This window comes from Oxyura jamaicensis, chromosome 1, assembly GCF_011077185.1.
Source record: "Oxyura jamaicensis isolate SHBP4307 breed ruddy duck chromosome 1, BPBGC_Ojam_1.0, whole genome shotgun sequence".
NCBI classification, from domain to species: Eukaryota; Metazoa; Chordata; class Aves; order Anseriformes; family Anatidae; genus Oxyura; species Oxyura jamaicensis.
The window spans coordinates 82,368,533-82,391,439 of NC_048893.1; the positions used below are offsets into that span (position 1 = coordinate 82,368,533).

The window sequence follows — 22,907 nt, forward strand, 5'->3', positions numbered from 1 at the left end:
TGCAATTAAAAATTCAGATGAAGTTCAAGCTAAAAAGAAGTCCAGCTTTGAGTATCTGAGTCAGATCTGTAAGTCCAACAGTATTATTATTTTCAGTGAAGTATCCAGAACCAGCTCCCACCACATTCACAAAGCCCGTGATTACTGGGAAAAAAAAGCAACATATGCTAAAAAACTATTAACTGACTAACAGCAGCAGAGACCTGCCCACTTCACACTGCCCCCCACCGTGAAAATACATTATTTTATCCAATACAGGACAAGTACAACATTGCAACAATTCTATGCAATTTCTAATAAATGGGAGCAAGAACAATACAAATAACCCGTGCTTCTCATCCTCTGTCTGCTAACTCTGTAGAAAAGCACAATGCTTGGCGACAGCCCTTTCATTTGCTCCCACAGATTTTATTCCGTGGGAAAAAAAAAAAAAAGTCCTTTGAGAATTGATAAAACAGGGTGAAGCAGTTGAGGCTTTACTAGAAAAATATCAGGACAAAATTCTATGAACAAAGTTGTCTTATAAAGCATTATATAATCATATCTTGATTAGAGCACAGTTTTCTCCCTGTTCCACTAAAAAGTGAGTGGCTGTAGACCAAGGTGTCACACTGCTGAAGTCTCATAGCCTTGCACACAGCTTTTAAGCACTTCCACAAGTCACCAGCAGGTGTCAAAACAGCATAAAATCTTGCCAGCTGCCTTCCAGGGACAGGGCATGGTCTCACTGTCAGTCCGCGTGCTGACTCACCGCGTTCAGTTAACACGCTGTCAGTGAGCTGATCTCTTCTGCAGAAGAAATCATCTCCAATTCTAACCGGCAGTCTGCTAGAGGAATGGCATGCACCTGCACAGCCACCCCAGAAATGGTTCAAACACATACGTATACAGCAGAACACAGAGAGTTCATCTCACTAGGCAGAGACAATCTTTTTGTGTTGGCATCATCCTCAGAGGGAACAGACTTTGTCCTAGTCACTGGACATCAAAGATGTTCAGCCAGAAGAAAGTTCCATGGCCAGCACTCGGGTTACATGGCCCCATCCAGGTGTTCTGGGTGTTGGGCAGCAAATGCTAAACCACTGCAAGAATCATCTTTTCTTTCTTCTTCCTCTTCCTCTTCTTCTCCTCAAAACGGTCAGTAGCATCAGCAAAAAACATGACCTCATCCTTGGCCTCAATCTCCCTCTTCAGATGCTGGAGCCCTGCCATGTTAAATCCCAGCACATCCTGTAGGGACAGACAAGCACCGCACTGTTTGGCATATCTCAAGCTTGTTAGGGGGCAGAGGGTCCTGCTGCCTGAGAGATTAGTAGCCCACGAAAAGCCAAAGAGAAGAGTTCATTTACCTCTACTAGAGAGCCAAAGCCCAGCTACATACATCAAAGAAAGCCAAGAGTAAGTGAAGGGGAGGGGAAAGGGAGAGGGAGAGAGCATGCACATCACCGGGTATCCTCACATCAGTTAGAACGTAAGGAAAATCCAGCCAATTTGCACGGGAAGAACATCAGATGGGCTCAAGACCTCCAACCAGCTTTCCCACTGGATACCACATGCTTCCAGCCATTGGCCAATCCTGTTATTCCAGATCCTGGAAAAGGGGAAGCTGCAACACTCACCCGGGCCTCACTGACTCTGGAGATGGTGGTTTTCTTCAGGTTTTCTATCACTGTCACCAGCATCTGGTTGGTTGTTATCTGACCAAAATGTATCCTGGGAACAAAGCAGGCAGAGAGCTGTGATGTACAGATGCAGCATTGTTCTTAAAAACATCGTTTAGGCCCTCTCCCGAACCTCTGTATTTTCTGGATATAGGATTTTTATTATTATTATTATTTATGCCTCCCTAGACCAGATTTATATAACAGGCATGGACGGATTTATCTGGAAGAAACTGCTTTCTGAAGCTTCTTTTCAGCCATCACCAAAGGTCTCTCTGGGGCACGACCTGAGGACACGAGTGCATGTGGACAATGACTCCATAACAGTGACTGGTGGGTGCCATTTCAACCTTAATGTAGAACCTTTCATACCACTGAGGCAGGATCAGCAACCCACATCAACATGGGCACATCAGCACTCTGCATCCCGATTAGTCTGTTTCCCACACACCATTTGGTGCAGATGGGGGCTGCAGCAATTCCTCATCTCCCACAGAGAGGGATTTATTCCCAAGGTGGCTTCCCAAAAGCTTCAGAGCCATAAATACATGACAAAGTCCAAATTTTCCCCACACGCTTACACTGCATTCACAGCAAGCAATTTACAGCTCCAAGAGCATCATAGAATGGCTGGGGTTGGAAGGGACCTTAAAGATCACCTGGTTCCAACCCCCTGCCATAGGCAGGGATGCCACCCACTACTAGATCAGGTTGGCCACGGCCTCATCCAGCCTGGCTTTGAACACCTCCAGGGCATCCACAACCTCTCTGGGCAGCCTGTGCCAGAATCTCCTCCTAATGTCTAGTCTAAATCTATCCCCTTTATTTAAGACCATTCCCCTTTGTCTTATCATTATCTACCCGAGTAGGGAGTCCTTCTCCATCTTTTCTGTAAGACCTCTTTAAGTACTGAGAGGTCGTAATGAGGCCTTCCTGGAGCCTTCTCTTCTTCAGGCTGAACATCCCCAGCTTTCTCAGCCTTTCTTCATAGGAGAGGTGCTCCAGAGAGACAGGGTGCATTTCTGTGCTGGCTTACAGCACAGGAGCAAGGAGGACCTCTCTGATCACATTAACTGGCACAAAGTGAGTTCAAGAGGAGCCCAAAGGAACATGACCAGAGCATTGTTAGGGCTTCCTAGGGTCCGGGATCTGGACAGCAATGGCAGCTGAACTAGGACCATCAGACCTGTCTAAGCAGATGCAAGACTCACTTGAGCAGGAAGAGGAGAGCACGGCACAGGAGTTCAACTTCCGCACCCAAGCGAATATATTCATTGAAGAGTCTGAGCAGGTCAGGGACGTAGGAGAAGGGCAGCACCAGGAGAGACTCTTCCAGCTCACTGAGGAGGAAGCAAAGGCATGGAAAGAGTAGCCTCAGCCACTGCACTGCTACAGATGAGCAAGAAACACTTCCATACAGGAAGGTTCTGGCACAAGAGCTGTACTCAGTGTTCCCCAGTACTACTGGTCCATGCCTGCCCACAAAGCACAGTGCATCTGCACAGACCAGATCCAGGGCTAGTAGACACCTTCTGGCATAGCGTAGGCCCAGAGCATTCCCTCCTCAGCATCCCCAGGCTGCTCTTCACATACACGTGCATCTCCTGGCAGCCAACCCGCAAACACAAGCTTCATCCAACACTCCCCATGGAAGAACAATTTCCATTTCCTATTTCCATGCATGCTCAAAAAAGACTGTCAGAGACAGCAACCTCCCTGCTTTACAGCCCTGCCCGCTCTAGCACAAGGTCCATCCCAAGACACAAACAACCCTGGACCCAGAAACCCAACTGAACACAAACCTGTTCAGCAATAAGACTCAGAACTCACCTTGACTTGACCTTCTTGAAAACTTCTAGCACGTACTCGGAAGGCTGTAACAGAAGAAAGACACCAGCTCTGCATATCAAGAAACCTTCCAAGACAAACATGTGCCTTACAGTCCATTTCACCCAGTTTAAAAAAATGCATTAACATCTTGAGAGAGATGGACAAATCAATATGAATATAACAAAGAACACCCCTGCAGCACCAATCAGCTACCAGTCTAGAAATTCTCCCTCCACAAAGCACAAACCCAACCTTCTCAGGATACAATAAACTGGTGAAGAATACTTTAAGAAAACTAATTTATGTAAAACTAGCTAAATTATCTGCCAGCTAAATAAAACCAGCTATCAACTAGCTAAATAAAGACTTGGTGAAACAGACAAATTATATACGCAAAACCTTACGCAAACTCATCTTGCGAAGACTTAATGATTCCCGCTACTCCTGTTTATCTGCTTTAAGTTTGGCACACGCAGAGCAGAGCTGCCAAGTGCCAAAGAGAAGCGCCTAAATACCACGTCACAGGATTTCATTCACTTCTGTTCAGGCTGTGAACCTCACCATTAACTACACTCACAAGCACAGAGGAGGGAACAGAATGGCTCTGTAAGGTGGTTTAGAAGGAAGACAAAAGCAGTTTCACTTGACATGGCACACTTCAGAAAGGGGAGAATGAAAAAACAAGGGTCTTCATGAGGGTATTTAAAAATGCATACTGTAAGTAGGTATCAGAATAAACCATGAAAACTAAAAATGAATCTACTCAGAGTAGTGGATTTTTATTTATCATTTAAACCCATGCAATCAATTAAACCTGTGCATGTGTATTTTGTATAGTCAACAATTCCCAAGTATGACATAAGCAGGTAAAGGCACTTTCCTCTAGCCCTGCATTACCTGAGCATTTAACTACCATATGCAATTCCCTCAACGTAAATACTTTACAAAAAGAAACAGAATCAGTAAAAGCTGTACCAATACCGTAAAAATAAACCTGGGTGGCTACAACACAGCCCTGCCTCGCTGGGTGCTTCCCTGCCCAGCTTGTTTAGGTCAGAAAGCATCCATGTGCTTCCTGCTTCTCCAGTCAAAGCAACACAGCAGATGTGCTGGGACAAGTGTTCCACAATCAGTCTCTCCCAGGAAAGAGGATAACAGACTGACAACACACGAGGTATTTTTGTTCACGGTTAGACACAGTAAATGCTCATCATGGTCAGCTCACCACATAACAAGACATGTCGTAACTTGCCGCTGTGTTTTTACCCAGCAACCTAGCACTCAGGCGCTCTTCCAGGACCTTCTCTGTACAATGAAACTGAATCAAATAAATTTCTACTTACTAAGCCACAGGATTACATTCAGCCCTATTCAAACTATTTAACTCACACTTAAACATGCCTGTATTTACAGAGTAAGAGGGAAAATGGTTCTGGTTAAGTGCTTCCAGATGCCACATGGCCAGGGCAGCACAGTGGCACAGGTTTTCAATTACCAATTCCAGTGGATACTCAGGTGTCTTACATCAGATAGCACAGCTCCACCAGAATATGCTGTAGCAGGAAGATGTGCTGGCTCAGGAAAGATTTGAAATAGCAGGGAAAGCATGTCTTAGAGAACAGCACAATGACTGGCTCAACCTGTACATAAGGTCAAGGCTACCATCAGGGTTATGGGCAGCTGCTTTTCTTTTATTATACACATACCAAAAAAAAAAAAAATCTGTTCACTTTGCACATGAAGCAGAAGTGCTGCGTTTTCATTTCAAGTTGAACCAAAAAATCCTCCCTTCCCCACAACAACCCAATGCTTTGGCTCAGGCAGAAAACCAAACAGCCTCATTCCAGTTGAGGAAGGCACACAGCCTGTGCCCTGGGCGCTCCACTTACTGTAATGTTTCCGTAGGCACGGAGAATGGGATTGACAGGATAGGGAACCTGGAGACACAGAATGGGTTAGAATGAGGCAGGTGTGCGTCTACAAATGCATATTCCCAGAGAAAACTAACCCAGAGTGGAACACAGCTTTCATAAAATATCTTTGTGCAATTTCCACTACTTCCACCCTCCTCAGAACCTCACGGAAGGCCTCATTTGTAGCTGCAAGACAACCTATTCTCAGACATGCATAACTAACTCAAATACATACAAATTTTCTTCCACTGCTTATTGCCACTTCACTTTTACCCACTTACATGGCAGCCATTTATTTAGCAAGAAGTGTTGAGATGAAGGCAAGGAACAGGCTAAGTGATGGGATGAATTTGCAGCAGCATAGACTCCCAGAGACAAAACCTACATCCTACTGTGACTTTCAATACAAAAATCCTTGGAAAGAACACACCACTAACTGTGCTCCAGAGCACAGTGCCATCCTGTTCTCTGGAAGACTTCAGCAAATCTCTCCTATTCCCAGCTGTCCGGATTTTATCTGCATGCTGAGCCTTTCCACCAAGGTGACAGACAGCTGGAAAGTTACACCCACACACCCTGGGACTGGGATTTTCCTCAGTCGTTTACCTCTTTTCCTGCAGCTTTGCATATGGCCTTGTGCTCCTTCAGTTTTGCCATCTCTTCTCTGTACAGCTCGATAGCCTCCATGATCCGCTCAGCCTGCACAGCACAGGAGAAAAAGCAAAGCTCATGTCCCACTGGACAAACAGAGGGGGATGCAGCAGGGCTGACTTGGAGTATCACAGGACATCTTTCTCAGAAAGGTAATGCCTATTCCAGACCACACTGCTACGCTGAGCTCATCAGTCGTGTCCTGAAGGAGTCGAACTCCATCCACATTCCCCCAGCTGCCCAGGATGCAGCTTCAATTACTGTCTTGGTGTTGGAACTATGTAGTTCAATGCTGGAGAGACCCAGCAAGCGCTACCCCTTTGAGGCACAAGCTAGGGTCGGGCCATTTTGACTATTCAGGCTAAGGATTTTCTCTGTATTTACAAGAGCACCAGACTGTTGAAATCTGTAGCCATGAAACTACCCACCACTATTACCTCCCACCTTGGGCACTGCAATAAATTTCCACCTTCCTCAGGTGCCCACAGGACTCCTCAGCCCTTGGAGGAGAGGCTGATACCTGGAGACTACTCCAGCTGCCTTGTGCTTCTTTTTAGCTGCAAACCCCAAAGGGCAAGAACACCCCTAGTCTGTCTCACGTGCAGCTTGAGTATCTACAGGAATCTCGCTCCTCATTCTGTGGATAGATCTTGGGAGGAGGTCATTCCTCGTGGGTGACCCCTCCAGAGCCTTGAAGAGGGTCACATCCCTCTGTTGGCCACAGAGCAAGACAGACTGCTCTTGCAGGCAGAAGCAATTCTGCACCTGCACCTTTGTATCTCTCAGATCAGCTTCTCTGAGTTGCTGCACTTACACAACAGCACAGATTTCTCCTCTTCAAACTTGTGTTCTGACCCTGTGACACCCCATTCTTTGAGAGATCAATAAGGCACAAAGCAATGCTGGGGGATCCGTGCCATCTTACCGCTTTGATGGTTTCAATGGTCTTCTTCCCTGCCAGCCCCGTCTCTCCTTGTGTCTCTCCAGCCACCTACAAAACACAGAGTTTGCACTTCCCCCCTACAGAAACCGAGGAGCTAATACACACAGGCACCCTCCTGCGTCTAATCGGGGCCATTCCCTAAGCTTATCATTTGTCTGAGGAGATAAAGGACTTCCCAGGTGCAGAGCTCCTGCACGGGAACAGAGGCATCCTGGGCTCTGGGAGGCCAGTAAACACGGCTCTTGCTCCACTAACAGAGGCCAAGTGACCTGCCCAGCATCAAAACTGCCAGCAACACAACCCCAGTATCTGTGCAAGAGGGATCAGGCTTCCCCACCCATCCTGCATCCAGGACCTGGGAGCAGCTGCCAGAAGGCAGCACAATCTTGCTAAGGAGCTTCTGGGGATGTGAACAGTGGACATATTTCTCATCCACAGTTTGGCAAGCTCCATGCACGTTCCTGAAATTGTCTGTAGCAAGTACCAGAGTCAATTCTATCACCACAGCTTCAGCAGCACCTTCTCCCACACACCTCCTTGAAGCAATAAAATCACCAGTCTTCTCTGACACCTCTTCTGTGTCTCTTACAGAAATACTGACTTACGAAGGAGCTCTGTACAGTCAGACTGACACAGGCTCAGATGGCGCAACTCACCACAGGCTGATCTTCCTTCGCCACACTTTCTTCATACTCAGCTTCTCGTTGCTGCAGTGAATGAGGACACAATGCATTAAAACTCGTGAACAGGCAGCAAGCAAGGGGACAAGTCCCTTCCAGGCTGGTTGAGCAACAGCGCCTGCAGCTTCTTGCAGCCCAGTGCAGAAACCAGGACTCATCAGCAGAGACCAACAACACCAGTGCAAAACGCCCGCTTGCCACTGGTCCCCTCCCCACAGAGAACTTTGGCATCTCCCAGAGAGAAAGAAATCAGGGTCTGCAATCTGGATGCTGGGACAGGCAGCCCACAGACAGCCCATCAGGCTGAGACAGAGACAACAGCAATTCAGCACCAGACTGAACAGCGTGTGGCGTGCAGCACAGAAGAAATAAGCCTAGGCAAGTTCCAGGACTATTCTAGCCTGCAAGAAGAAAGAGTCTCCTGCCCACCATCTCTCCCATTTATACAGCTCCATCAGTGTGTAATACACTACTGGTGTATTCATGCCCACCTTGTTACTCAGATTTGCCCCAAAAGACACTTTTCACATCTGGAAAAGGAACTCTGTCTCTCTTGTTACCATCACCTTTCCCAGCACTCCAGCTACTGGGCATCAGGATGCTGCCTATGGATCTCCTCAGCTCTCTGCAAACAAGCTGGGATAAAACCCATTTCTTGTGGGTTCCTCAACCACTCCTGCTTCTGCACACACGGCTACAGCCTTTCCCCACTGTGGTTTGAGAACTCCTTTAAAATGGGAGACAGGGAAACAGCAAAACACAAGAGTTACAATTTGTCCCAGAGTAATTTCCCATGGGAGGTGTGAAAAAACGCTACCTCCACCCCAAGGGTGGTTCAGCACTGAAAGAGGTGCTCAGCCTGAAAAAAAACATCCTTCCTTGGAGATGCTGAGGAATAACCTAGGCAAGTCTTTGAGCAACATAAAAGGGCTTTAGTGTCAGCCTGCTGTGAGCAGGGGGTTGGACTACAGACTCCCACAAGAGTCCTTCTGTGAGTAGGACTCTTCACAATACAAGTTCAAAAGGAGGAGAAGGGGCTTCTTGTAGCATCCCTGAGCTCTGGGGCCTAATACTAAACAGAATGGGCTTCTCATGCTTGGAAAAGGGGAAAGCAAAGCAAAACACGTTTAACAGGAGCACACTCTCTGTCACCGCACAACAGCCACCTGCTCAACTGCCTCCAAAGCACACTTGAGTAGAAGAGAGCACAAGAACAGGAGATGCTTGAAGAGGAGCTTGAAGGATGTAGCCAACAAAACTGCAAAAAAACACAACTACAGAGGAAAACCTGGGAAGCGGGACGGAAGCAAAGCAGGGGGCAAGTTAACCAGGCATCTGCAATGCAGTACGGACAGGAGAGCACCAGCAATATTTGCAGTGCTGTCTCCAGACAGCTCAAGGCAACAGTCCAAGTGTGCAGAAGATGGCAATCAACCTTGGCACCTCAACGCCCGGCTGTGGTTAGTGAGAAGCAAGTCTGCCAAGCGTGGAGCCAGACTCTTCCGCAGTGACAAATGAGGAATCTGCCTGCTGGGGAGAAAATGGGTCTGGAACTTGTTTTTGGCAGGAAAAACGCATCTCTCACCATCTCCCTCTCCTCTTCCAACACAAGTGGCTCCCTTGTCCTTTCCCAGAGGCGCAGGGACTTGTCATGGGATGCTGACACCACATAGTCTCCATTGGGACTGAGTGCCAAACACCACACCTCCTGGTGATGCCCCTGCAGAGTAGAGAAAGGAGGCAAGACATGAACACCACACAGCTCCCACTCCTGAGGAAAGTGCTGCTCACACAGGGATAACACTTCCTTTCAACAGCCTCCAAAGCTTCCTACCTCCAGTGTCTGGATGTGCTCAAATTTATCTGCATCCCACTGTTTAATCTTGCTGTCCTTCCCAGCTGTGAAGAAGAGATGAGATTTGGCCACAAACTGGAGATACATCACACTGGGGGGGGGAAAAATAGGTGAGAAAGGAATCTCAAAACACATATATACAGCAGAGTATTCCAAACCCCTGTAGCCCTCATCACCACCTGTCTCTGGAGAAATGCCTTCTGGCACCAGCCCCCACTGTAGCCATGTTCTCCAAGGCAGAGTCTGGCCTGGGACAAACAGCACCAGCTGCTGCCGGAGGGCAGGAGCACCCCATGGAGCCAGTGAGGTTTGCAACAAGAACTCTGTGAGCCCAGCTGCTACCAGAGAGCTCTAGCCACACTTGTGCTTGTTGTGGCCCACCTCCCATCCATGGAAAGGTCAGCTCACGGGCTTGGTGCAAATACAAGGGACCTTCTAGAAAAGGTAGCCAAAGGCTCAAGTTCACCCACTTGGGGAACACTATCGATGACTTCTCCCCACTATGCTGGAAAAAAAAGGTCATTTCTGGATCACAACCCCTTGAAGACAAAGCAGCCCACAACCCAGAGATGCTGTGGGATTTGACTGACCTGTCATCATGGGCAAAGAGAGAGCGGTGACAGTCCCCAAAATCCAAGCCCCAAATCTTCACATTCCTATCAGCAGAGCCAGTGGCAATTAGAGTCCCATCCTACAGAGAAATGCAGAGAAGAAAGGTGTGTGCAGCTGGCTGGCAGCCCTGTGAGGAATCACCAGCGAACCACTGACTAAGCGGTGCCGAAGCACTGGCTCCTGAAACATCCCCTCCTGATCGCTCCACCTCCTCTCACCTTTGGGTGGCACATCCTTGCGGTGCTGGCACAGTCCACGGACAGCACCCTGAGTTTTCTGAACCTCTGCAGGCATTTGAGACCTTAGCTAACTCTTGACATTTTTGGCTTCCAATGGGCCTCATTTCAAGGCCATCCCAGAGCAAGACACAGCCCAAGAAGGAACAGGCACAAAGAAGCTGCTCCACCTCAGCACCTGCTCTGTGCTCCCGCCAACAAAGAATTCAGACTCCACTTAAGTTAGTAACATCAGCAGAGAGCGAGCAGAGATCAGGAGGGGCTTGCTGTGTCCCATCGAACAACTGCTGACTAAGTCAGGAGCAAGGTGATGAGAGCGTTATCCTGGCAGCCCTGCTGCCAGCAGAGGTTCTCAGTCATCAGCATCACCACAATCCCATCTGCAACAGGTGCACACCCCTAATGATACTTACGTAGGAGATGTCCATGCACAACACTGGCAGCTTGTGCCCGTACAGAGAGAGGAAAAACTGAAGGAGAAGAAGGATGTCTTAGTTAGACATGCTGGGAATAGCTGTGTGAAGATGTCAAGCTCCTGGCTAGCTCTGCTCTGCCTCAGGCGGCCCGTCTTTCTAGCACCACCCTACCTTCGCCCTTGCTCTGAGCACAAGTAGCAGCAGGATGTTTTTGCAAAACTGTGATGGGGCATAAGGACACAAGCAAACTGAGCTAACTGGTTCTATCACTGCCTATAGAGTTTCTCTCTGTTTCAAAACCACTACAAACTGCCCCAAACTGTACAAGAAAGATTCTCCTCCCCCAGGATTTGCCTGTGCTATGCCCTGTTTAAGTGCCACGTGTGACACTGATCCATCTCCACCCTTACAGTGCCATGCAGCTCTGGCACACCATCACCCCTGCTGGGTTAGAGTGAATCTTGCCACCTGCCGGTTTCACAACCCTTTCCAGATCAAACATATTTTCTCCCTAGTGTGGGCAAGCCAAGGCTCTGTCAGTTTTGTTGGCAAGCGAGTACCTGAAGTGGGACACATGGCCTCTCTTTGATTTTTACTATTGTAAATAAATTGGCACTCTTCCAACATATCCCTGCCCTGCACAGCGTCACAGCCCATATGGTCATGCACCTTGAGCGTGTCGGTGTAGAAAATCTTCACCGTGCAGTCCAGTAAGGAGACAGCCAGCAGTTTCTGGTTGGGGCTGTAACGCACACACAGAACATCTTCGTCCAGCTGCAAGATGCGCACCTGCTTCATGGACAGCCTGGCAACACAAAGAGAGAAAAAAACAGTTGTTATCCCAAAGGAACAAACTGGGAAGAGGCAGGAATACAACCTCCACACGAGTTAATCCTAACATGCAACATCTTGTTTCTCATCAGGACTTGAGGAAGACGGGATTGGAAATGAGCACAGCACTGCAGGGTGACAGAGTCCACTGCTAAATTAATGAGCTGCAGACCCATCCTGTGATTAGAGGTTAAATTGCACACAAGCAAGGGACCACGACATAACAAGTTCCCTTCCTCAGCCAGGCTCAGACCTCCACAAAACTGCTCTGAGCTCTGACACTCTTCTCCCTGCATTTGGTGCACATGCCATTGGCAATTCTTGTGGTGCAAAGCAAAAGCCAAAGCATCTGTCAGTAAGGATGAATACCACAGCTGAATGCAGTCTAGAACGGTTTCTTTTCTCACCTTTTCTGAACGCTGCTCTCATCCTTCACAAGCTCAAACTCCCAGAACTTGACGCATTTATCAGCGCCTCCTGTCACAAAACCACGCTGCAGGGGAAGAGCAAAGTTAATGTGAAATCCGTTCCACCATAACACAGAAAGTCTTCAGACAAGGAACTGTCAAAGCACAAGGAGGTTTTTGAAACGCCTCACATTCCCACAGCATTAATGATTAAGAGGACACCACGAGGAACACTTGCTCTGGTTGGAACACACATTACCTACTGGCTCAGCAACAACAATTTCAAAAGCTCTGGCAGGCAGGTCTAAGGCTGCAAATGTAAATCTAGACATGGACTGAAATTCTGGGACTGAAAGCGGTCATCTCAGCTGTAGGTAAGGAAGTGCACACATTTTGTGGGCAAGCTGATGCTCTCATTGTTTCTGGATCACAAACAGCTCACCATCAAACCACAAGTACATCTTTCTAAGGGCTGAATGAACACTTTCACATGAAGAATGAGGGTAAAAACTGCCCCATATGTTTTAGTCTGCAGAGTAAATCAATCCCAGGCAGGTTATTACTTGTTATGGTTTCGATTCCACTGAAAACAACACTGTAGCTTCTAGCACAAGATGACCACTTCAGAAAACGAAGCAAAGCATACAAAACAAAGAGAAGAAAGTTGACAGAAAACCAACGTGAACCTGAATTCTGACAACAGGGAAAAAAACAGTACAGGGAATAAAGAGACAAGACAGCTAGGACAAACTGAGTGTGTGAATGTAAAATGGGAACACAGAAACATAATTTCAGTAGTATTTCTAGAGAGAGCTACAATAACTATTAAGCATCATGGCTCAGAAAGCGTGTGGGTTCAGTAAACATTTCTCATCTGTTATGCTTCCGGAAAAGCCATGTACTACAATCACATTACAATACTGCTGAAACACTGCTCTAAAACTCACAAGACTGTCAAAAAGCAGCTACCCGTGTCACACGTTTACAAATCAACGGTTTCAGATTCCCCAAATCTAAGGCTTTTACAGAGCAGAATTAGGTACTCTCTAAACTGTCGATGTACGTTCTCAGTAACTTTGGAAAAACGCTGGGAGATCCAGGAAGAAACTACTATAACACCAGAATTCAGGCAGAGTAAACAGGCAGGTCTATTAACTGTGAGCATGGGCAATAGAAGTGACAGGTGATCACAGTTTCATCAACCAAAGTAAATATCAATTAAAACAAGCTTAGGGAAAATTAATGTGATGAAAATCATCCTTTTCCTTAAGATTAAAGCTGTAGTTCACAGAATCACAGCATGGCTGAGGTTGGCAGGGCCCTCTGGAGGCCATCTGGTCCACCCCCCCTGCCACCAGCAAAAAAAGACTGTAGTAACGTAACAGGTACCACCAGAATGATTAAGAGCCTGGAAAACACATCCTGCAGGAATGGACGAGTCTAGCCTAAGCAGCATCAGATAGATGCGGAGGGTGATATGGTCACTCAGCAAGAGGGCAACACAAAGAAACACCATGTGCAAAGGTGCCAGCAAGTCCAGCAGCTGGGAGTTAAAGCTCAGCAAGTTGAAATTACAAAGCAGCAGAAACAAGGAGGATAATCAGCTACTGCAGGAGGTTATAGGTGGCTGAAGTTCTCCATCCACAAGACACACAGTGCTGCACTCACAATGTGTGGGCAAGTGCGAGTGTTCAGTCATACAGAAGCCAGATGAGACAAGGAGGATGGCCCCAGCCAGCCCAAAGACTCACTGTGATGTGCCACGCAAGCGCAGAGATATTTCATCAAATTGTGCATATATCCACAGCCCAAGTTCTTTCATGCTACCAGCTGCATCCTCCACCTCCCATGATTAGGGGGGTCCCATGCTCCCTCCAGTAACACAAACACAGCACGATAGGAGGGAGCTACACAAAAACACGTGCAACATACAACACTTAGAGTGGCTGAGATACCTGGTCTGGTGACAGAGCAATGGACCACACTGCCCCGTCGTGAGCATTAAGTGTCTCCATCAGACTCCCAGAAGCCAGGTCATACAGCTGCAGCTTCCCTGTCTGGGGAGAAAGACACAACAAAGAGGACAAAACAGCCACTTGACATTCACAGTACACTCCAGGAACAGCTTATGGAGCATTAATCAGATCTGCAAACAGACCTGAGCCTTAGGTGCTAGAGTGGTTTCCCGGAAATGACAAAAACGGGTGAGACTCCAGCACTGACAAAGCAGCCACGCATTAATGGAGAAGCAAAGCTCCAAAGGTAGAGGAGAGCTCAGAGGAAATACTCCCAGGTTATGCAATCCACAGGAGTTAGGGCAGGGCCCTGCCGACAGCAGAGGAGCTCTTGCTCCATTTGTGGGCTCAGCTGTCAAGGCTTCCATAGCTCCGCAGAGGGGAGCGCACCTGTCATCTGTCTCCTGAACAGCCAGCTTCATTAGATGGCTGTCACACACAGATGGTCAGACCCCTGGTCTCCATCTGGGACTTCCCAAAGCCCTCCCCAGCTGTCCAGCTCAAGCCATAGCAGCTACATAAAGACTCTGGGAATAGAACAAACGCTGTCACTGAGGGTTTTGCACCTAAAACGGAGTGTTCCAGGTCAGGAAACTCAATGCATTTTCAGTAAGGCTGCCTTAATGACATTTTCAGAACATACTCCTGGGCCTGGGCAGTCAGGAGTGCAGAAGAGACGCTATTTATTTACCTTGGTGCCAACGATGACCTGCCGATCTCCTGGGACAAAGAACGAGCAGAGCGCGTACTCACAGTCCATTGTCCGGATGCACTGCAAGGTTGACCTGTGGACAAAGGCAGAGTCCAAAACCTCTTATCACACAAAATCTGCCCCAAGTGAGACACGCTCACGATACTGCATCACCACACTGTTCTGTTTACTTCCTTTACTTAAGGAACATAAAGGAGGGAACACACTATTTTATATTTCTCCATCATTCCCTCTTCCTTATCACCATCTCCCCGAACATAGCATCTCTGAGTTCTGAGAGACTGACACGCACAGGGCACAGAGGACTGACACAACAGCATGACATACCTGTTCCAAATCTTTACGGACTCTGCAGATGCTGAGAGAATGGCAATGTTGTCAGAGCTAAAAGCCAACGTCCTAACGTCACTGCGGTGGCCCCCAATGCTTATCTTGGATGCGCGGACAGCCTGTGGGACTTGTGCTGACAGGTTCAGCACGTATGACTCAATGATGTTGTTCTGGAGCAGCAACACAACCTTCAGCTCTCCTTTTGGAGAGAGAATCATGTCAAACGACCTGTTTGATCAGAAAAGAATCAGAACTGTACACAGGGGCCGTAAGACAAAATGCAGGAGGGATCAAGTATAAAGAACAACTGAAAAAGGGGAGCATAGACAGAGTGCATGCTACAAGCAGGTGCATGGTAAGCCACAGAGGGCAACAAGAATAGACTGGCAGATCATGGTAAGCTTCTGCTCGGCTCCAGGTTAAACAGACATCGAGGGGGAAACTTTTTTCACCTCCCCCATAATGAGCTGTGCAGAGCTCTTCCCAAGCAGCTGCTTAACCGTAGCTCAGCCTGTACAGCAGGATTTCCACTTACTTGATTTTAGCAGAAGCTTTGATGTTAGTGACCCGCTGAATCTCCTCCTGCAGGCTCAGCTCCACATTCCCTTCAGGCACCTCTTCCTCACACTTCTGTCTAGAAAGGTCAGATAATGGAGGGGAGTCAAATAACTCAGCCCAGCCCAAACTAAGACAGGGTCAGAGAATAAGGAAACCAAGCCTGCTGAAAACAACTGTCTTGTTATGCAGCAGTGCTAACCCCTTTTAAGAACAGGGTTAGACGGTTAAGTTCATGCTGGTATGCAAGCTACTACAGAGACAAACTGTCTCAAGGAAGGCAACCTCCTCTGGAAGGGAATCAAAGCACTTTAACATGGCACATTAGAATGGTGGATACAGACAACAGCATTGTGTTTGATGGGAAGATCATCTTCTGCTCATCTCCTACCACTCACCAAAAGTCCTCATTCATTGCCAAAGTGACTCCAGATTTATCTGCCCTATGCTTGAGTTTCTACCCTGGAGACTGACCTCTCCCTGTGGGCTATTGTGAGGCATCCATTAAGTACCAGGATACCCAGAGAGCCATTTAACACAAAGTACCCATTAACAAAGCTCTGACCTATATCTCTCTCTGCCTGCTGTAAAACAGGAGATGAGGCATCAGAGTCACTCTCGACTTCTCAAATGAAACTCTAACTCCAGTATGTCCCACCAGAGACTTTGATACAGCAAGCAGTGTAAATATGAATGTCAGGTAGAAGTGAGAAGCTCTGAAAAATACAGCAAAACATTTTCTGCCCATTCCCTTCCACACATTAGCTCTTTCTGCAGGCAAAGTACTCAGAAGGAATGTTTCTTGTGTTCTAAGAAAATTCCTTAGTCTCTGGGAGCAAGTTAGCTGCTCAGACAAGTGCCAAGGATTCACACGAACAGTACCCACAAAACATCACAGCTAGCACAGTCAGAATGACCAGCAGCTTCGAGTTCAAACACTGCGTCATGCTGCTTGAGAGGCTAACAGTTTTCTGGACACAGAGAGCATCCTCATAAATTCTTACTTGGCTTTTTTCTTTGCTTTCTTCATTTTCTTTTCCAATTTCTTTTGGACTTCCTCTTGAGAAAGGACGGAGAACACTTCCAGAACAGCATCAGTCCCCTAGAGACAGAGCAAACAGTCATAGGCGTGCAAAGCCGTGGCTGGCACTTACAAATATTATCCAAGGTCTCCGAGAGCCTCTTCTGTGACTCAATAGCAGAGCCCCCCATTACTTACATGGCAGGCCAAAATCTTGCCCGTTCGGTCTGTGGCAAGAGTAACTACTCGGTCCCTCCCTTCCCGCATGATGGATCCAACTTTACTGCACTTCAGGAGGCGCTACAGGAAAAAAAGAAGAACCTTGGTCTGGAAGGTCAAGTGATCTTCTCAAGCAAACTGAAACACCTTCTTAGAAGGGAATTCAGGAGGAGAAGAGATAGAAAATGAACCTACAGGGTCCTGGTATAACAGAGAGCAAGGACAAAACAATCTATAGCTTACAAAAATGCTTATCTCCTTTCTTTATATCTAAAATGCAAGAAACGTACCATTGACAGTCTCAGTGGAAGAATATCCTAATTTCCTTGGCAAATCATAGCCATTTGAGAAACAAAGCTGAATTTCTATGCTGCAAAGGCAGAGTTCAGCTACTCTGTCGCAAGAGGCAGAGAAGGTAGAGAACAGAGGCTAAAACCAGTGATTAAAGGGAGAGAAATCTTCTGAAAGGAAGTTGGGAAAAATCTTGAACAAGTTCAGTTATCTACCATAATTACAAGCAGTCTGGAGTCAGAGAAAGATCCCAGAAACTTTCCCAAAAAAATCAGACTGGGTGAAGCCTCCACCAGCAGCACAAGTGGGAATGGCTTTGCACAATCCAATCTCGTACCACATGGTGCCACCCTGACCCCATGCATCTGTGCTTCTACTGCTGACCTGCAAAAGCGAGCATCAGCACTGAACTCACCAGCTGCCAAACAGCTAGTAACTACATCATTCTGATGTTGTTTAATGAAAGAGCTCTACCAAACATTAAAGACTTCTTAATCCCCCCCTCTCCCAAACAGAGGTCAAAGCAACGTGTACATGCTTCGGCACAAACGCTTCTGCTGACATTCTGCAGATAAATGGGGCAGCAACTGTCGCTGGGGATGATGTCACGAAGCAAGACAAAAATTACCACGTTTTCCCTAGCAGCATAAACATCTCATTTGGTGTATAGACTCAAGACAGAAAAGCAACGTGTGAACAGCCCTCGAACTCTCGCTGGCTCTGCAAGTGGCACCATGCAAACGACACTACATATACACCAGCCCACAGACAGCACGGAAAAGTGAGCTTACCTCTTCAGGGCCTTCATCTAACTCTAGGGCCTCATCCTCTTCAGTGTTTTTTTCTGTTACAGGTGAAGACCCTTTGCTTTTCTTGGATTCTGGCTCATCAGGGTCTTTTACCTGATCATGGACAAAAATACATAAGGAATAACTTAAACCACAAGACCTAAGGTGTTCTGGTTCCTGTTTCACTCACACTTCATGTCCCTGAAGGAACAGTTAGTGTACACAGCAAAAACAATGGACTACAGCATGCCTATAGGCACCAAATGCTCCATGTTCTCCCCTGCTTATCCCACAAAATTGTCTTCTCCAGCTGGAAGCCAGACAGCTGGAAGATCTGGCATACTCTGGAAACTTTGTTCTGGATGTTCTTGCAGCTTCACATGCAAGCTCAAAATACAGAAAACATCAAAAGTCTATCCCAAGAGCAGCTTCCGGACCCCTCAGACAGCAAAGATGCTGCTTTGGCTCTGTTTCCCAGAACAGCAATCGGATTTAACACGTTCTAGTCCCATTTTAGTCAAAAGATAAGCAGATGGGCAAGACTGGGGGGGTTACAGAGGGAATATCTTACCTCCTCTTGGATGTAACTGATATCCCACACTCTCAGCTCACTGTCAGCAGTCCCAGTGATCAGACGTTTCTCTTCTGATATCAAAGCCATCCCCCAAACCTGTCCAAAGGCACAACGTGAGGAATTGGTTTATGGCTCCATTGACTATCATAGCAATAGGAGAGTATCTTTGATTTATTTAAATGGGAACCAAGAAGAAATTGGATCTAACTGGAATTTCCTCCAGGGACATCTGTATTGGAATTGTCACCCACTGTATGTTGATGAAAGTTCCTAGGAAGTTTGGAAGCCTCTCATTTGCTCATCCCTAAAGCTTAATAACAACCAAAAATACATCAGAGTTTTAGTTCACAACCCCTGAAAACAGAAAAAGCACAAGGTGAGCCATGACATGTAATCCAAAGCCCCTCCATCTCTACGGCTCTCTGCACATTCGTTTTCTTTACCTCGGTACGGTGTCCAACCAGAGTTTTGAAGCAGTGCTGGGTGTCCAGGTCCCACCATTTCACCAATGTGTCTTTGCCACTAGAACAAAAAAGAAAACCTCAAGACATGAGGATAGTTTTCTAGAGTTCATGTAATGCCATGAGCTTAGAAAGCTGAAGAAATACAATCTAAACCTAATACAGTGTGATAAAATCTAAAACGTGCTGCAACATGTCAGCTGCCCAGAGTAGGAATACACTGAATTTCACAAGCTTTGCAAGGACAAGAGTACAGCAACACAAAGATGCTGCATGAAGGTATCTAGCAATCCAGATTCAGCTGCAAGCCCCAGTGTCATGCAGCCCCCTTCCTTAGGGAAGAATAATATTCTTTAGGGTGGGACCAATAAGTGCAAAGTACTGATCAAATTCTAAACGTGCCTTTCAAACCTTTTTTCCATGTTCTCAACCTCTGCTAAGCCTGTGCATTAACCAGACTAGAACGAAAGCCATCACCTTCACTTTGAACAGTGATTTAGAGCTACTCCTCCCAATGGAGAATTACAGCTGAACACAGTCCCTCAAAGTCCCTGTAAGGTCAAACTTTCTGGAAAACACATGTTTCTGGCTATATTATGCTAACCTAATGCTCCAAGAGCATTAGTAATTTGAACATTCATTAAGATTCCTTCTGTTCACCCTACAACAATTAATACTTTTTTATTTTTGGTAACTTTGTTAGAGCCTAATTTCTTCAATATTTTAGGATTTTAGATGTGAGACCTTGTTACTCCATCACAACATCCTATAGGTCTCGTACGTATGGATGGGGCTTTGGGCAACCTGATCTAGTGGAAAGTGTCCCTGCCCACGACAGGGGGATTGGAACTAGATGATCTTTAGGGTCCCTTTCAACCCAATCCATTCTGTGATTCTATGATATAGAAAAAGACCATTCCTTTAAGCAGTAAAAGCACAGTGAGGCCTGAGAGCATAAAATAAAAACACAAATAGCTGTAGCACCTAGGATACATAAATAACAAGTAAAACCATGGCCACTTTCCTGATTTACCACTACACTAAGCTTGGCTCACCTGGTGACCAGCAGGTTCTTCTCCTTCAAGAAAAGGACTTGAGTGACAGCATCCTTGTGTCCTTTCAGCCGGTACAGACCGCTCTCGTTGATGACATCCCACACAATGACATCTGTATCCTGGAACAGAGAGGGTGTCTCCAAGGGACCAGCATTTGTCTCTGCAAAATGTCTACCTCTTCTATGGTACTCTTTGTTAGACGGAGATGCCCCTGCCCATTGCAGGGGGGTTGGAACTGAATGAGCTTTAGGTCCCTTCCAACCCAAACCATTCTATGACTGAAAAGATGCCCAAGAGCACGCTTTCTCACCCTGAATTTGAATGTTATGGATGATTGTTGCAAATGATCACCCTTCCCTTGATGTGCATTCAGACCAATAAACGCACCTCTGTCCTGGCTTGAGTCAATTTTGTTTTCCTTGACCTCACAAGCTTCTTCACCTTCAACAGATCTGCTAATACCCCTCTGCTGCCCCTCAGCTTTCTTCCAGCCCTGGGCTCCCCAACTCCATTGATGTCTTGCAGCCCTAACTCAACTCACTGCCGATTTCTGCTATAGGCAGAGGCCAAGTAACCCACTTAAAATACCGAATATTTTAGCCCAGGTCAAACTTCTCCACAGAGTCTCTCTTCCTCCTTTCTGTTAAAGGGGTGTCCCCCAGATGTGCAAGCCTCACCTTTGAGCCAGATACCAGCCGACCGCCAAGCTGGTCGTACTGCATGGCCGTAACTGCAGCCTTGTGTCCATTGAAAGTGACATTCGCTTCCCCGCTCTGGAGGTTGAAGATACGGATCGATCCATCTTCATAGCCAACAGCCAAGTGCAACCCGTCTGGAGAGGGGCAGAGGTACCTGACCTCCTGCTTGAGACCCTTAAGGATAAGAACCTGCAATTTAGGAGACAAAACAACGCAAATTAGGAGACAAAACAAAAAAGTGATGATAAATGATATTTCAGAGCCACACGCTTAGAGAGCAAAGCGTATTCTGTGCTTCTACTGAACTTCCAACACAGTGTTTCTGCGTCTTTAGAAGTTCGTTTTTCAGGTTCCTGTGCTGAACAGAGCGTAATTAACCCCATTTTACAAGGCACACGGGAACTAGAAGTATTTTCTCACAATCAGTCAGGAACAAGGCCTGAACACAGAATGTATTTTGCGCTCCTACTGCACTTCCATCTAAGCGCTTCTGCGTCTTTAGAAGTTCATTCTTCAGCTTCCTATGCTGAATTGGGTATAATTAGCCCCATTTTACAAGGCACGCAGTAACTAGAAGTCATTCCTCCCAATCAAACAGGAACCGGGACCCAGCAACCCAAATTCCTGCCCCTGCACGTTAACCACCGGAGCGCGAGGGGCCTTGCCCCAGAGCGGGGGGGGCTGCCTGTAAGCACGCTGACCCATCCATCCTCCCGTGCTCGGCCTCCCTCGCATGGAAGGAGGACAGAGCAGCTTTCCCACCTCACCTTCTCCCCCTTCCTCGCGTCCCACACGAAGACGTGCTCGCAGGCCGCCACCGCCACGCCGCGGCCCCGCTCGCCTCCCACCGCCACCATGGCGGCGTTGCCCCCGGCGCTGCCCACCAGCCCGAAGAGGGCGGCGGGCACGTAGCGCAGGTACTGCCGGCTCAGCCCCATGGCGACCCGCACCGGCACGTTGCCGCTGGAACCGGAGGCGCGTCACGGAGGGCCGGGAAGCCGCCGGGGCGGTGCTGGAGGAAACGGAAGAGTGTGTAGGGGTGGGAATGCCCGCCCCGTTCCGGGGTGATGCCGCCGCAGCGGCGCCCAGCGGGACCCTCGGGCCTGTGAGTGGGGGCGCCGCCGCCGGTGCTCGCCCGGAGGAGGCGTGGGGAGAGGGGTTTCGGGCGTGGAGGGGGGTCGTAGCTGGCTTCTTGCGGCCAGAAGTGTGCTGAAACGTGTCACGGGAGGGAGGGAGAGCCGCCCGTGCGCGGTCGGGGCGGTCGATCCGCAGCGGCTGCTGCGCCCGCGTCCCCGGGGGTGCGGGGCTGCAGCCCCTGGGGGGGGGACGGGGACACGGACACGGCGCTCTGTAAAATGTCCGCCCCTGCAGCCTGCCGGGCTCCTTGGCTTGGTTTGCGGCTCGTCGTTCTGCATGTCAGCCCGGTAACCCGTGCGGGAACGCCGCCTCTGTCGCAGGAGGTCCCCAGGCTACAAAATTTGGGTGGAAATATCCAGGAGGAGCTAGAATGCACCTCCTTTCCTGCTGCCTCTTCTTGCCGCCCTGCCTAGGCCCCTACCTTTGTCTGCACCTCACAGAGTGGGCTCTGATGTGTTGCAGAATCATTAGCTGATGAATCGTGCCGTTCTTGTCAGGCTCCTTTCTCCCAGTCATCAGGCCAAAAATCGTATTTATATGCATTTACGTCCACTGCTGTTGTAGCATCTGCCTTTATCAGCCATCGGTTTGGGGTTTTGGTGGGGTTGGTTTGTTTCCTAGCTAGCCAATATACCTCACGTTTTGGAATTGCCATTTGTGGATGCTGCTTTGTCAAGACCGTTATCGACAATGAACCTGTGAAGAAGGTTAAAATAATAAGGGTGGCAAACCAAAGTTACGTATGTGAGCCCATTGGTGCTAGTTTAATTCCCTAGTATGGTTCAGCAGTAGGAGTGGAGATGTAGTTGCCTGCTTGGTAGCCTGTACTGGCAGGTGAAATGCACGTTTTGGGAAGCTCGAGTCTCGATCTAACACCAGTGTTAGTTTGGCCTTTTGAAAAAAGGGTCAGATGGCAGAGTTCAGTCTGCTTCAGTGTTTGAAGTTCATTGGCAAGCGTTCGAGTTTACCTCTGCTTGTTTTTTCCCCTAAATCTGTTGGGGAGAAAAGGTTTTGTA

General features: G+C 47.8%; 2 protein-coding genes across 3 annotated transcripts in view; one reads left to right on the plus strand and one right to left on the minus strand.

Moving 5' to 3' along the window:
• On the minus strand, positions 1–21,792 carry WDR3 (WD repeat domain 3). Its single transcript, XM_035314628.1, has 26 exons — positions 21,522–21,792; positions 20,734–20,943; positions 20,057–20,175; positions 18,984–19,062; positions 18,538–18,636; positions 17,970–18,080; positions 16,867–16,968; positions 16,652–16,749; positions 15,628–15,726; positions 15,090–15,320; positions 14,742–14,835; positions 13,991–14,092; positions 12,036–12,121; positions 11,467–11,602; positions 10,795–10,851; positions 10,124–10,224; positions 9,513–9,624; positions 9,264–9,398; positions 7,655–7,705; positions 6,981–7,046; positions 6,011–6,103; positions 5,381–5,428; positions 3,492–3,535; positions 2,873–3,001; positions 1,620–1,713; positions 1–1,230 (listed from the first exon to the last, which is right to left on the minus strand). The coding sequence occupies exons 1-26, from the start codon at positions 21,690–21,692 to the stop codon at positions 1,075–1,077; spliced, it is 2,823 nt and encodes a 940-aa protein (XP_035170519.1). The 5' UTR covers positions 21,693–21,792; the 3' UTR covers positions 1–1,074.
• Positions 21,733–22,907, plus strand: part of GDAP2 (ganglioside induced differentiation associated protein 2) — a 22,794-nt gene continuing 21,619 nt past the window's right edge. Inside the window, exon 1 of one of the 2 annotated variants that reach the window (XM_035314593.1) lies at positions 21,733–21,859. The gene's annotated coding sequence lies outside the window, so the exon portion shown is untranslated. The remainder of the gene's footprint in view (positions 21,860–22,907) is intronic. The other variant, XM_035314600.1, reaches the window with a different exon arrangement.

Excerpts from the sequence above, each read along its gene's own strand:
- WDR3 (XM_035314628.1), bottom strand. The coding sequence starts at position 21,692 with ATGGGGCTGAGCCGGCAGTACCTGCGCTACGTGCCCGCCGCCCTCTTC. Across the intron at positions 20,944-21,521 it reads ACGCGAGGAAGGGGGAGAAG|GTTCTTATCCTTAAGGGTCT; the intron begins GTGAGGTGGGAA and ends CCTAAATTGCAG. Across the intron at positions 3,002-3,491 it reads TTCAAGAAGGTCAAGTCAAG|TGAGCTGGAAGAGTCTCTCC; the intron begins GTGAGTTCTGAG and ends CTTCCTCCTCAG.